This window comes from Ostrea edulis, chromosome 1 (assembly GCF_947568905.1).
Source record: "Ostrea edulis chromosome 1, xbOstEdul1.1, whole genome shotgun sequence".
NCBI classification, from domain to species: Eukaryota; Metazoa; Mollusca; class Bivalvia; order Ostreida; family Ostreidae; genus Ostrea; species Ostrea edulis.
The window spans coordinates 21,053,467-21,067,727 of record NC_079164.1 but is presented as its reverse complement, the minus strand read 5'-3'; the positions used below and the strand labels follow the sequence as shown (position 1 = coordinate 21,067,727).

Below are 14,261 nucleotides of genomic sequence, written 5' to 3'. Positions count from 1 at the left end.
TTGTTTGTAACTCACCACCAGCGGAATTATAAAATCCTCCTCTCATGATAAAAATGACAAGAGGTACTGTGAGCAATGCTCACTAAGAATACCCCCCGCTTACCCCAATCTCCCAAAGGGTGTAGGTAATAGGTAAAACTTCAGTATTATGATCCAAAAGGTATCTAGGAACACAGCATCTCCATGCGATGAAAAAAGCCATTTAAGAATTTAAATGGAAACCATATTGCTACTTCGATGTCCAGTGTGCATGACCTTTGACCTTTTGACCCCAAAATCGATAGGGAACATCTTCATCCCATGGGTAGTCCATATGTATGATATGGTGACTGTAGGTGGAAAGGATAACACTTTAGAGCCCGGAAACCATATTGCTACTTCAATGTCCAGTGCATTTGACCTTTGACCTTTTGACCCCAAAATTGATAGGGAACATCTTCATCCCATGGGTAGTCCATATGTATGATATGGTGACTGTAGGTGGAAAGGATAACGCTTTAGAGCCCGGAAACCATATTGCTACTTCGATGTCCAGTGCACTTGACCTTTGACCTTTTGACCCCAAAATCGATAGGGAACATCTTCATCCCATGGGTAGTCCATATGTATGATATGGTGACTGTAGGTGGAAAGGATAACGCTTTAGAGCCCGGAAACCATATCACTACTTCGATGTCCAGTGCGCTTGACCTTTGACCTTTTGACCCCAAAATCGATAGGGAACATCTTCATCCCATGGGTAGTCCATATATATGATATGGTGACGGTAGGTGGAAAGGATAATGCTTTAGAGTCCGGAAACCATTGCGTCTACAGACGGACGGACGGACAGACAGACGGACAACCCGATTCCAGTATACACCCCCCCCCCCCCCCCACAACTTGTTGCGGGGGGTATAAATATGAATTCTAAATTGACTTTCACAAATATAATCATACGTGTGCTTCTTACAAAGCTTGATTTATTTTCATTATTGCTACTGAAAAATTTTGAGTGTTATAAATCTCGAAATAATAAACAGCCTACAACATTCAAATAAACCAATGATTTTCATTTCTTTCACATTTCAAATGACACATGTGAACTTTAATCATACACTGACTGACATTGTTTCTAAATGTATCAAGGTCAGTTTATCTATAGAATCCTTCAGATTTTTAAAATGTTTGAATAAGTTCAGTCATATTTATTTTGGGGTCTACTTCAAAATGTTACAAATGAAAGCTTTAAATTGCCAACTGAACAAATTCTGATTGAAGTCAGCTTGAAAAAACAACTTTAAAAGGGATCTATTTACTGTTATAACACTTTTTAAAGGTATATATTTCTGATTCAATTGGTCTTTTAGTATGTTCACTTAAACATAGGAAAATTACAATCTCTTTGAAATGAAAATTAAAATCACACGTACATTAATTTCTAGGTGTTCAAATTCAGTACTAAATGTGTACAAAAATATTTTTTCTGTTAAAAATCTTATGACAATTGCCACCAAGAGTAAAACAAACGGTACAACATACGCCTGTCGGACAGTGAAATTCAACCTGGAAACACATTAATTACACTCTCAATTGAATAGAAAAGCCTTAAAGTATATCATGGTGGATCAGTCTATCTGACATGTGAACTGATTATGTTCTTCTCTGAGAGGGAGGCTGCAATATCTGTATCCATGATGAGAAGAAGTCCAGGAAACTTCATGACCTACTTTTAGTCCTAAATTAGATCATGATGTACCAATCAAGTTGTATGTATTTCTCTGAGAGGGATTTTGTGACAATATTTCAGGGCATTACCTGTATACAAATTTTTTCAGTCCTATAAAATTAGGTCATGGTACACCAATCCAGTTGAAATGCAAACTGAACATGTATTCCTTAGAGAGGAAGCTTGTGACTTAATTTGAGGGCAATATCTGTATCCATAATTCAAAAAAGTCCAGAAAACTGTTTGACCTACTTTTAGTCCTAAAGTATGTCACTGATGGACAGACCAATCCAGGTGAAATGCACACTGAACTTGTATTCCTCCGAGAGGAAGCTTGTGACTAAAAAGTTTGGGCAATATATCTGTATCTGTAATTAATGGGGGAAAAGTCCAGAAAACAGTTTGACTTACTTTTACCTCTAAAGTAGGTCACCGACAGAACCAATCCAGCTAAAATGCAAACCTCCAAGAGAAAGCTTGTGATTAAATTTCAGGGCAATGTCTGGATCTGTAATGTTAAAAAGTGCGGAAAAATGTTTGACCTACTTTTAGCAATAAGTAGTTCACGGTGTACCAATTTGTAACCGAATTTAAAAGTTGTACATACATCCATTTTTGAAAAAAAGTCTGGAAAACATGACCTTGGACAGCAAGCCAGCTGGACGGACAAAAGGACAGCACCATAACATAATACATTCTGTCTAAAGACGGGTGTATAAATAAAGGGATGTTCAGTTTGACCCCTATCTAACTTTATTGCTGTATGTCTCTGAAAATGAGCTTGACTTCCACTACATGTATATGTAGTTTTATAGCCCCATGCTAGAGCCTGGACATCGGAAAAATATGAAAACTTCATAAAATAACAATTAAACTAAAACTTCTTCAGGTATTCGTGTACTATACATTTAAAAATTGAAAACACAACTAGTTTTAGTTTTTCATAATTCCCTTACAGTGGCATTCATCAATTTGAATGTGTATGATTCTCTAAAATCCACTGATATGTTGAGAGATTTTAGTTCTGTGATCTTGGCATCATGACACACTTTCAATATTTTCATTGTTTGGTACACCATTTATTCTGACATACTGTGTATACTGACAAAAAAATTGTCTCCTATGCATGCAGGATTAGACTGCAGGTTTCACACATACACACACAGTATACTATTTGAGTTATTGTTTAAATATGTACTACTTTTTCATTTATACACCAACCTCTTTCTGCTGTTTTTCTTCTTCATATTTGCTTTTAAATGCCTCCAACTCTTCAATCTTGCTTTTGAGTTCATTTCTTTCTTTATCCCTATTGAAAAAAAAAATATCATAATTAATAAGCATAACAGACCTATAGCTGTACATCCTGTGTAAATTTTTCCATAAAAAAAATTAAAAAGATAAGGGAAACAACTCCCACTGAGCAAATAAATGTACAATATACCAATAAAAACAACCAAATATATTGAAGGAAAAGGACTATCACTTGACTTCTACCTCAATCTTGAGTCCATTCCAAATGGTGTATAGTAACTAAATTTACGTCTGGATTGACTAGTTTCTTGGAATGAGCCTTCAGAAAAAGACCTTGATATATTTGACTTCCCAGCATTTCTGATACTACTCCTACTAGAGGGGACATTTTCTTCCTCCATAATCCTAACGTCCTCAATGGCCTTAGATTGACAGTAAGACTCAGATTGAATTTTCGAATCAATTGACTTTGGCAAGACCTCCATTTCAACCAATTAATCCTGCAGCGAAGATGTGTTGATGATCTTCATCGCTTCACATCACATTTCTACCCAAAGTGAAATTTAGTCCTTATATGTGTGAGATTAAGTGTAAATCCCTGTATTATTAGAACATCTACCCAGCTTTGTTCTATCATGGAAATATCATTCAAAAAATGTCAGGAGTGTCATTAAGTAACACTCTAATCGTGAGGATCTATCAAAATCTGCCAGGAGAGAACAATTTGAACTTCACTTAATCGATGTTCTCCTATTCTACCTAAGTCTTGTCTTTTCCAACCATTAAAATTCCATTCAAATCATTCACACTCCACTCACATTGATCTTTTCCTTATACAGCCATAAAATTTCTCATTTCTTCTCACACACTTTGGTGTCAAGAATGTATCAATTTAGAACCAACCTTCTCCTTCAGATAAGGAACTTTATTGCCATGAGATATACTCATAAAGGTTGTAACCATACATAATGTTTATTTTTTCATGATCCCCTTGTAATATATGTGAACCAATCTGCTGTCTACAAAATGATATGGCATCAGGGTATGAAAGTAGCATGCATATTGAAATCATAAATAAAACAATTTCTTTAAAAACGGTTGAAAGAAAACATTTAAAAAAAAAATTTAAATCAATTTCAAAAACACTTTATTTGATTAAGCCTATTATACTTCGAAGTTTCAGCTCAAATATTTAGACTAACAATATAATCTCTTCAGAAGACTTATTCTCCAAAACCAAACTATTGTTTTTCTTTCATTAGGAAGATTGGTCGACATGCATTTAATAAATTAATTATTAGTTATGTGGTATTTTCTTGATCCACTTGAACTTTTCAGAGTCATCTTAAAATTCAACACTGCATTAATAGCAATGTATTAGCTGGTCTTTTGAAGTTCAAAACTTAAAAAATCCAGTTAGTGTATGCATATTTTAAAATTAGGTCAAAACTAATATTTATTCTTTTAAATTCAATATTTAAATGCTCTTTGCATTACCCCTTATGGACATATAGATTTGTATTTCATTGCACGGTTTTATCTCTGACCTCACAGTCTACAAAATCCACCTACAAAATAAATTGCTTCCACTGATAAGAATCTATAGCACATCCTTTGAAGTACACAGTAAAACACAGAAGCTGTTATCGGGAGTAAAATCTCAGCTATACAGATTGTTTTGGAACTGAATGATTTTCTGTGTCACATTCTAAAAAGTACTCAGTTTCTCCACAACTGTGTGTTTTTGAATTATAGAAATATTATCTGGTCACGATGCACAGTATAGACTCATGAGGTATTTGGATATTCAACTCTCTCCATCATAAGACACAAAACTGACATATCAGAACGACAAGAGGGATAAAACGGGTCTCAGGCTCTAGTTAGCTTACAGACTGTGTTAACGGTACCTTGTGACACAGTAAATAAAAATGGTAACATTACAGAAATTACTACTACAGTTAGCAGTTGACAAGAGTGATTCAACACTGACCATTCTGTCCAAAGTGATGTTAGATGAAAAACTGACCACACTGTCCATAGTGATGTTAGATGAAAAACTGACCACTCTGTCCATAGTGATGTTAGATGAAAACTGACCACTCTGTCCTTAGTGATGTTAGATGAAAAACTGACCACATTGTCCATAGTGATGTTAGATGGAAACTGACCACTCTGTCCTTAGTCACATATTACAAGGAAAACTGTCCACTCTGACAGCCCATAGTGATATTAAGTTTGAAATTCTCCATGCCACACTTAAGTGATGTTAGTGAACAGAGACTATTTGATGCACTCTTCATTACCATTCCTCCTCTCGTTTGTTCATACTAATTCGGAGTTCCGTTTTCTCTTGAGAAATTTTCCTCTTCCTAAAAAATATGCTGGTTGATGTAAAGTGTGACTACCATCATTTGTTAAAAAAATATATGAATTAAGATTCTGTCTCCATCATGACAGATGGGGAAAATGTAAAGAATTGGAATTTCAAATCACTCAGAGGAAAGTTTCAGCCTAAAAACATAGGGATACAACCTGATACGGTTAAAGGATTGCTGAACAAAAACAGAGGTCAATTCAGAATTTCATTTGGCAGACAATATTTATGAAATGATTATACCGTATATTCACATTTCCAATCTTTTCATCTTTGATATCTTTACCAGTTGAGATGATTCACTAGCCATTTCCTCATGAATGTGAACAATGTGCACATGAATCTTGATAAATATTATAGTACATGTTTAATGACTATTCTAACAGTTGGTAATATGCTGACAGAAATGAAAGTACAATGTAAATATACAAAATAAATTTTATTTTCAAAAGATACACAAGGGTATGAACAGCTTCAATTTAAGCCAGCATACTTCATACTTCTCATGAAGTGGTGTGTGAAGCCAGCATACTTCATACTTCTCATGAAGCGGTGTGTGAAGCCAGCAAACTTCATACTTCTCATGAAGCGGTGTGTGAAGCCAGCATACTTCATACTTCTCATGAAGCGGTGTGTGAAGCCAGCATACTTCATACTTCTCATGAAGCGGTGTGTGAAGCCAGCATACTTCATACTTCTCATGAAGCGGTGTGTTAAGTCAGCATACTTCATACTTCTCATGAAGTGGTGTGTGAAGCCAGCATACTTCATATACTTCTCATGAAGCGGTGTGTGAAGCCAACATACTTCATACTTCTCATGAAGCGGTGTGTGAAGCACTATCACACACAATCTAATTAAAATTAGTTTGTGTAGCGAGTATGTGCATGAGCGGATCTAACATCTAATTTTAATTAGATTGTATCACACACTTCATGAAGTATTGCTGGCGTAAACCGTAGCAGTTCATGCCCTCGTGTATTTTTAAAAATAAAATTTATTTCTTAAATGACTTAAAAATTCAGTATTTAGTTCCTAACAGAAAGATCAGTACATCATTACATCATTATGTTTCATTGGCTGTGTCTGTAACACATGTACAATCATTCACCAGTCTTTCTTTCAAGCCTTCAGATAAGTCAAAACTAACAGGCCATGCTAAACATAGATACACAGTTTCCTTTCACTCAATATACAAGTACATTAAGGAAATCTGACATATTTTTTGCATGCATTGATAAAGGTAAAAAGAATAAACAGTAACGATTTCTTAGAGAACATGAACGCAGAAAACTGATAAAATAAAAGTATGTACAATATCTGAAAACAGGCATGCTCAATGTAGTTACATGCATCACTGGAGGAAATATTATGACAATCAACTATACCACAAAAATACCCCTACAGAAATACTGAATACTCCATGCGACTCATAACGTATATATATGGTACATTTGTACATCCATTCAATGATACCAGTAGCATTACCTGTTCCACATCCTAAGTCTAAACAGAAAATTTATGTAATATCAAATGCTTTCAAGTTGTCATCCTCACCTGTACAAATCAAAACTAAGTGTGTTATTGAGACACAAATGCTCAGCAGTTTAATTAGCTCAGTAGATAGGAATATGTTACCAATGAATCACCGGTTGTAATCATTTTAAAGTATTACTGAATGTACTCTTAGGAATTGAACTTTTTCAAACATTCAAAGAAAAAAAAATATTGATCATATAATTCCGATTTTTAATTTTTAATTTTAGCAAAAATTGGATATCGATTCATTTTCCTTAAATTTTAGTTCAATGAATTCATATATTCAATTATTTACTATATGCAGAGACTGGCGTGTTAAGGAGTATTGTCTTTATAACCGTCAACCTCTCTAATCAGTAATGAACTCGCGCATACCATGCCTAGTGTGCGCACGATGCTTGCATGTTTACAATATATAAAAGAAAAAAATAGTGTCATTATATCTTTTCCTTTCATTTTGTAAAACCAACTTCTCTGTTTATGTAGAGCTCATAATTTGAAATAAGCTCTCAATTTGTTTTGAATTTTAGCTTTTGAATATAGAATTTAATAGGTTTGGAGAACACTTTTTGAGACATATGTTATTTCAAACAAAACAAGGATGTAAAAGAGACCCACACAAAAAACTTAATTATGCAACATATTCATGCGCGCAGTGCGTGATGGCCTTAATTAGGGGAAGTTGAACAAAGTTAGACTCCCCCCAAAAAGTTGACTTTGATCAACTACACAGCAAGTCATGAAGTTTGTTAAAAAGGTCAGAAAAACAAAATTCCTTCAAATTTTCAAACACTCTGTGGATCGAGTGAGTGCATGAGTATATCCAAACATTCAACAGAAATACTTAAATCCAAAGGCCATATAACTCTACTGAATTTCCTAGATGAATTAAACTTGATCTATGATTCATCAATATACAACTGCACAATAGAAATCAGTTCAATGATATCTTATACAGCTACATCAATTAAGGAATGTCTGTAAAACAGTGATAATTACATTAATAACAGACGTATGGAAAAGAGGCAACACTATGTCCCAACTATTTTATACAGAGAGCATTTTAAAAGATGCAGTGCCTATAATTACCTGTTGCTCCCTTTCCTTTGCTCCATAACCACTTGCTGGGCCAGAGTAGCAAAACTTAATTTTCTGCCCCCTTTCGGTGATTCTTGGGAAGCATAATCTTTCAGCCCTGTGGCAGAATTCTGTCGGCTAAATGTGCCAGACATTAGGTCTGTCTTACGTGTGGAAAATTTTATAACTGTAACAGCCCTCACTCAATTTAAAGCAACTTTCAACAAATTCTGTTCAATTCCATTCACAAAATCCATATACGAAGAAAGGGCACAAGACAGAGTTAAGTAATGGTCATGCAGAGTTCTAGTAGATTTTCCTGTCCTTCTTCGATTAAAAGCATTTCCTCTCCTCAGAATTATGAATGATGTCTTCTCCTGCTCTTGAAATGGCACTATAATGAATTATGGTCCTAGAGAAAACCTGAGACATATCAGAACCACTTTAGTCCAGAAAAACCTTTTGCTTTCGAGAGGTTTTTTGAACTAATCTCTGTTGACTTAAAATCATTTCATGATATATGAATTCTTTGTTAATCTCTGATGTCAAATCCATTCCAGTGCTATCCTATATGGTTCAAAGTTTTTCTCAAGCACTGTACAGTTAAATGACCATCATATCATACGTTATTCAGCCCATTTACCAACTGGAAATTCTATTTCAGAAAGCTCCTCCTTTTGACGATTTGCATTACCATTGTACAATTCATTTCCATGGACTTTCAACCTTTTAGTCAGCCAATTTAAAACATGCACCACTGTTTGAAGCAAAAACTGATTTCCTAAATTCGGAACAATCGTGAAGACATCATCACCATATCTAAAGAGATTTTATAGTAAGAGTAAAATTACTCGACTTTAATGATTCTGTTCTAAGTGACTGCAGGGGTAGTCCAATGAAACGTTCAAATCCATTTTTATCGCAATATCCCCTACTTCAATGTTACACCATATAGAAAATATTTTCAATAAAATTTCCTGAGCATTTAAAGCCAGATCCGTGATAACACACTAATTTAGCAAAACTGTCGCAATATTTAATTTTTAACTATCTGATAAAGTTTAAATCTTCAGGCAAAATTGGCGCGACTCATTACGTCGATCAAATCCCTATAATTCATCTACAAATAGGAGAAAGTACTCCAATTAAAGTTTGACAAGGATTTGATAAAAACCTTTATAAGATTTTCACTATCATTTTGATGAGTACAATCATCCATTTAAAATCTTGAGACGTAAATCAGCACAAAATTTAATTGTCAAGGAAATGCTAAGTTGCAGGTCTTAACTATTTTAAGAAACAAAAAATCACACTTCCTTGTCAAGATTGATAAATATCATATTCATAATCCTTGATAATCTCTTCTATTAGTAATAAATGACTTTTCAACAAGTGAAATCTAATTTAGTGTTTTTTATATTTGAATATAATGAATTACTATGAACAATGCAATTTTAAAGATTTTTTTTTTTATTACTAGTCTCTATCTTTGAGTTATAAATTTAAAATTCCCCATCAACATTGAACAGACATTAAATGGTGTAATTAAACTTCTAATCCGTCCACTTTCAGCTAAATTTCACCATGTACTGAAGCAAAACCTGGCGAATATTGACCACGGAGCATTCACATTTACATCCACTTCAAAAAATAACCTGCACTTGCAACTGCGAACAATCCACCATTTTTTTTTTTACCAGTTGAAGAGCCCAGAGTGTAAACTGATTAGTAGAAAATAATAAATCCTCCAGAAGTCTTTTAGAGTAATACCCTATTCAATAATGCATGTATTTACCATATTCAACCAATCAATCTACCTTTCCTAATGCTGAACCAGAAGCAAAGATCTCCTCAATCTTATTATTAGTAATAATGGAAACCAAATCATTCACAAGGCAATCAAACTGCCAAGTACTGTATGATTAAACTGCCCATTTACCTTGCAGTAATGGAAGTTCATAGAAATGAAATCTCACCTGTTTTACCATTTTCCATAAATTTCTCAATTCCATCATGAAATTTTTTATTGATGGTTGGTCAAAGTTATATCACGGAAGAAATAAGCTATTAATGGACCGCATTGTTCCTTGATGGCAGTGTACTTCCACAGAGAGATGTCATTACAGATCTGCTTGGTCAAAGAAAGTAAATGGACCTTTCACACCACTGAACAAGTCAGAACAAACCATCTATAAGCTCAATACCTTACACTTACTAGCACTGTTATTGATTACTGTGGAGTATAATCATTGTTCGTGGAGTACGTATTGATGTTCGTGGATTTCGTGGGTCATCTCATGAAATCGTATCGCTTACCCACGAAATTACGTCCCCATGAACCAGCAAAATTTTGCTTACCCACGAACATTGGCCCCCATGAATGAAAATGATTTCACAGTATTTAACAGAATATGAATGTAAATATCAAAGATAAAAGCATCAGCAACCAGATGTACATAAGCTTGACATATAGTCTATAACTACTGCCTGTTAAACTGTAGTAAATTCCCCATCAGCTCTAATACTAACAATATACTAAAGTCTTCTATATTTTCTGATAGCTTTATTCAATTGAATCAAAAGATAACTGTCACTTTTAAAATAAACTTTGGAAGTCAGGGATCTCGAATTTGTCCACACTTTCAGAGTTATTTCCCTTCAAATGCATCCCTTCCTTGATGTTAAGCATATTTAAGTTTTGAGAAATTATGAAACAAAATTTTAAAAAATCTACTTTGAATGATAACACATATTAAAATGCTGAATGTGGAATAAATGTATTATAAAATGAAGAAAAAAAAACCAACTTGCAAAACAAACTCATATTCCTACCTTAACATTTGGATGGGTGGGTGTTTAGACACCATGGTCGACAGGTTGGTCTGCTCACTTTTTATAAAAATTACATGAGCTTACAAAGAATCCAGAGACAGAAAGAGATAACATGAAAGTTATGAAAACTGCACACAAACAGAAAATCCTGTCTAACAAAGCATGGACTGCTGTGGAATAATTACTCTTGATAAACTTTGAAAGTTAATGACATTACGGGCGTTTTCTCCCAGTGTTTTTATTCAAAGACTGTAACGCTGCCTAAATCTTACAGTACATGATCAACGATGTATTAATTACATAAAGCCCAAATGGATATTGGCATTGTATTGGTTTTAAAGCATTTAAAAAGGATTACCCTACAAAACGAAAACTTGCAACCATGCCTTACATCACAAAATAAACAAAGTTGGTGACAAGAATTAAAACGAGATCAATCCATGACTGTATCTATATAGAAAGGAAAACCTTGGGACTAGATTAGTGACAGTGATTGGTCTAGGTTTGGGGACATGCCTGTGTGACAGGTCTAGTGTGGATCTTCATTAACAGCTCTCCATGGACTTGTCAGAGACCCACACTTTACAGACACAGAGAGATACATTACATCAAATGCATGAACTGACAGCAAAACAGGTATCCTTTTGTAACAAACCTTTAAAGGATTTTCATCTCAATAACCTTCACCTTGTACATTTAAACTTGAAAATGCAAGAACCCAGATCTTTATGCAAGGTTGCACTCAATAAGTTTGATGAAAGTACTTTTTGTTCACCTGGGCAAAAATCTAACGATTTCTACTCCAATGACCTTGACCCTTTATCTTTACATATAATCTGAACGTTTTTCAGAGACCCAGATCTTTGTGCAATCATACAAATGGCATTGCAATAAGATTCCATAATCTCAACATTTTCAACACAAGGAATTTAAGAATTTCCACTCCAGTAACCTTGGCCTTTCACAAGTCCTTAACCTTGAAAACCTATAAGAACAAAAACTATTTGGAAAGTATAGCATCCCTGCAATAAGATAACAAAATAAATGTAGATTAAATCTACACAAACCCTGACAAGAGTGCAGAACCAACAAACACAAAAAAATTTCAAAATACAAATAAACTAGTAGTATCTACCATACCACTGCTGTAATTCTGTTTTGAGGCAATAAGAGGTTCTCTACCTGATCATAACTACAACTGTCATAACAGGACCAATACCCCCCACAGAGCACACTGGATGGTAGGAAATAGTGAATCTGTGCTCATTGAAAAAGATCTACTCTGGACAATGACAACATAACACACCCACCCTTCAAAATGGAAAAAAATATCCATAACTTCCTTGAATGTTAACAAATCTCAATCAAACTAGCAGATGCACAACTTTATTATACATATAAGATATACACAATTCCTTAGTCAAATCTGTTCATTGGTGTTAAAGATTTAAACTCTACACAAATGACAGACAGACAGACGAGGTAATTCCAGTATACTCCCCAAACTTTATTTGTGGGGGTTATTAAGAACACCAATCTGAAATTGTAAAATTGACCCTGATTATTGAACATCAATGAGTCACTACAACCTATCTGCTTCAGAAACAGAAATTTCAGAGGACTATCGAATAGATTCCATGTCGACTCAGATGATTCAATACATTCATACCTCAAAAGTTAAACTTTGAATAAGCACTCACTTTGAGTTTCCATACATGTTCAGCCATTTATGTTTGACATTTACAGGTTTTGGGCTGCCCGGTCTGCTGCTGACCGGAAGGTTCCAGGACTTGGACCACAATCCTCCTGGACCACTAGACGGACTATTTTGAAGTCCAATAGGACTGCTGGATCGGCTGTGGTGATTAGCTGGACTACCGGGTCTACTCCTGCAGAAACTGGTCAGGTCTGGACTGGGGCTTCCATTTTCTCTAAAGTGAGACATTTTCCTCTGACAATCTAATGGGTTCCAATTGAAGTTGTCATGGAAATTTGACTTTTTTGAATCCTTTGTCTGTAAAACTGGGCATTGGGTACTTATTCCACTTTGGCCATTCTCGGGTCGATGGATTTCAATCAGCAGTTTTATTCTCAGAGTGACCAATGAGAGGACCCAACATAAAATGGCTATTCTCAAAGTCATTCAATTAAAATCCCATTGTAAAAGTAACCGTAACTGTTACAATTATTCCATTACAATTCCATTCACCCCTTTGATCACAATCACACCATGAATGTCGAAGGACAATACACAAGGAACTTAAATATTAAACTCTTATCAAAGTTAACACTAAAACACAGGATATGTTAGTCTGTAACATAATCTGACATGAATCAAATTCTCCAATGTACAATTCTGGTGATCAGTACATCATTCCATTGTATTTCGGCCTTTTTCCTATTACGAGCAATTATAAGCGGACTGAAGACATCATCATAAAACTCTATCATCACAACAGCTCTGAGGACACGACCACTATAGCACTTTCATCTAAGAACATAATGAAGAGATTATATCACAAAAGAAACAGCTGCAAAAAACAGTTTACAAAGCCTTATTCTGGACACCAATACATCACAAGCTAAACCTCCCTGTCCTCTTGTCAGAAAAGGAGATCAGACTTTCTCACAATATAAATGCCAAACACAAAACAGGAGTACGTGTTTCAAGAAAAAAGAAAATAGGAGACCCCTGTAGAAACACAAATGTACAACATTTTCAGTAAAAAGAATTAAATAGATCCCGAAAATTCTGCTCCTGGTGATATATTCAAACCTTCTCTTTGAAACTTTTTATGATGTACATTCTCTGTTTTTCAATTACTTTTTTTCCTTATAAGTATGCAAGTTTTTAATGTTATCCTAAAGTTTTCCAATAGTTTGTAATACATAATTATAACCTCCAACAGCTCTTGATAATTACTTATGACAGCAACCCAGCATGCATCTTACAAGGTAGAGTCAAGAAAGATAACTCTGGCATACTCATTACAGTGTTGGAAAGCCAAGGTACGTTTTGTGTATTTCAAAACAACTATTATATACAGGGATTGATTTGGTATATACAGGCTTATAATACCATACATATTTGTATGTTAAAATAATACAGGCATATGTATATTATATATTTAAAGGATGTCCAGAGTTGTTTATTCTGATAATTAAAACTCAATGTTGCACTTAAAACTCAGTAATCCTGGATTCCTCTTACCTCTGCTTTTATATTGACATTTCCCTTGTGCACCCTAATATAAAAGCAGGGGAGTAACTCAGATGACCAATCTATATCAGCATGTTCAGTGCCAGTGCAGAGTTTTCCCCCTTTACTGCAATTCTGATGGACACTTGACACAAATAAAAAAATGTATACACAAAGGGTGTGAGTGCACGCAAGTGTGTGTGTACATATATATATTCTCCTTTCATCGGTTGTAATAGCTAGGTACAAATATATAATTCCTGAAAAATAAGGAA

General features: G+C 34.6%; 2 protein-coding genes across 8 annotated transcripts in view; both read right to left on the bottom strand.

Moving 5' to 3' along the window:
* LOC125663644 (myosin heavy chain, clone 203-like) overlaps window positions 1-14,261 on the bottom strand; it is a 54,437-nt gene that overhangs the window by 9,200 nt on the left and 30,976 nt on the right. For 3 of the 7 annotated variants that reach the window (XM_048895940.2, XM_048895944.2, XM_048895943.2), the window contains one exon: window positions 2,930-3,017. In XM_048895940.2, the coding sequence (XP_048751897.1) occupies window positions 2,930-3,017 (88 nt within the window). Of the gene's footprint in view, window positions 1-2,929; window positions 3,018-4,955; window positions 5,241-5,268; window positions 5,335-5,582; window positions 5,683-7,967; window positions 12,360-14,261 lie in introns of those variants that run through there. The other 4 variants (XM_048895945.2, XM_048895938.2, XM_048895942.2 and 1 more) reach the window with 4 other exon arrangements.
* Window positions 12,484-12,930, bottom strand: LOC130051268 (uncharacterized). Its single transcript, XM_056153026.1, has one exon. The coding sequence runs from the start codon at window positions 12,928-12,930 to the stop codon at window positions 12,484-12,486; it is 447 nt and encodes a 148-aa protein (XP_056009001.1).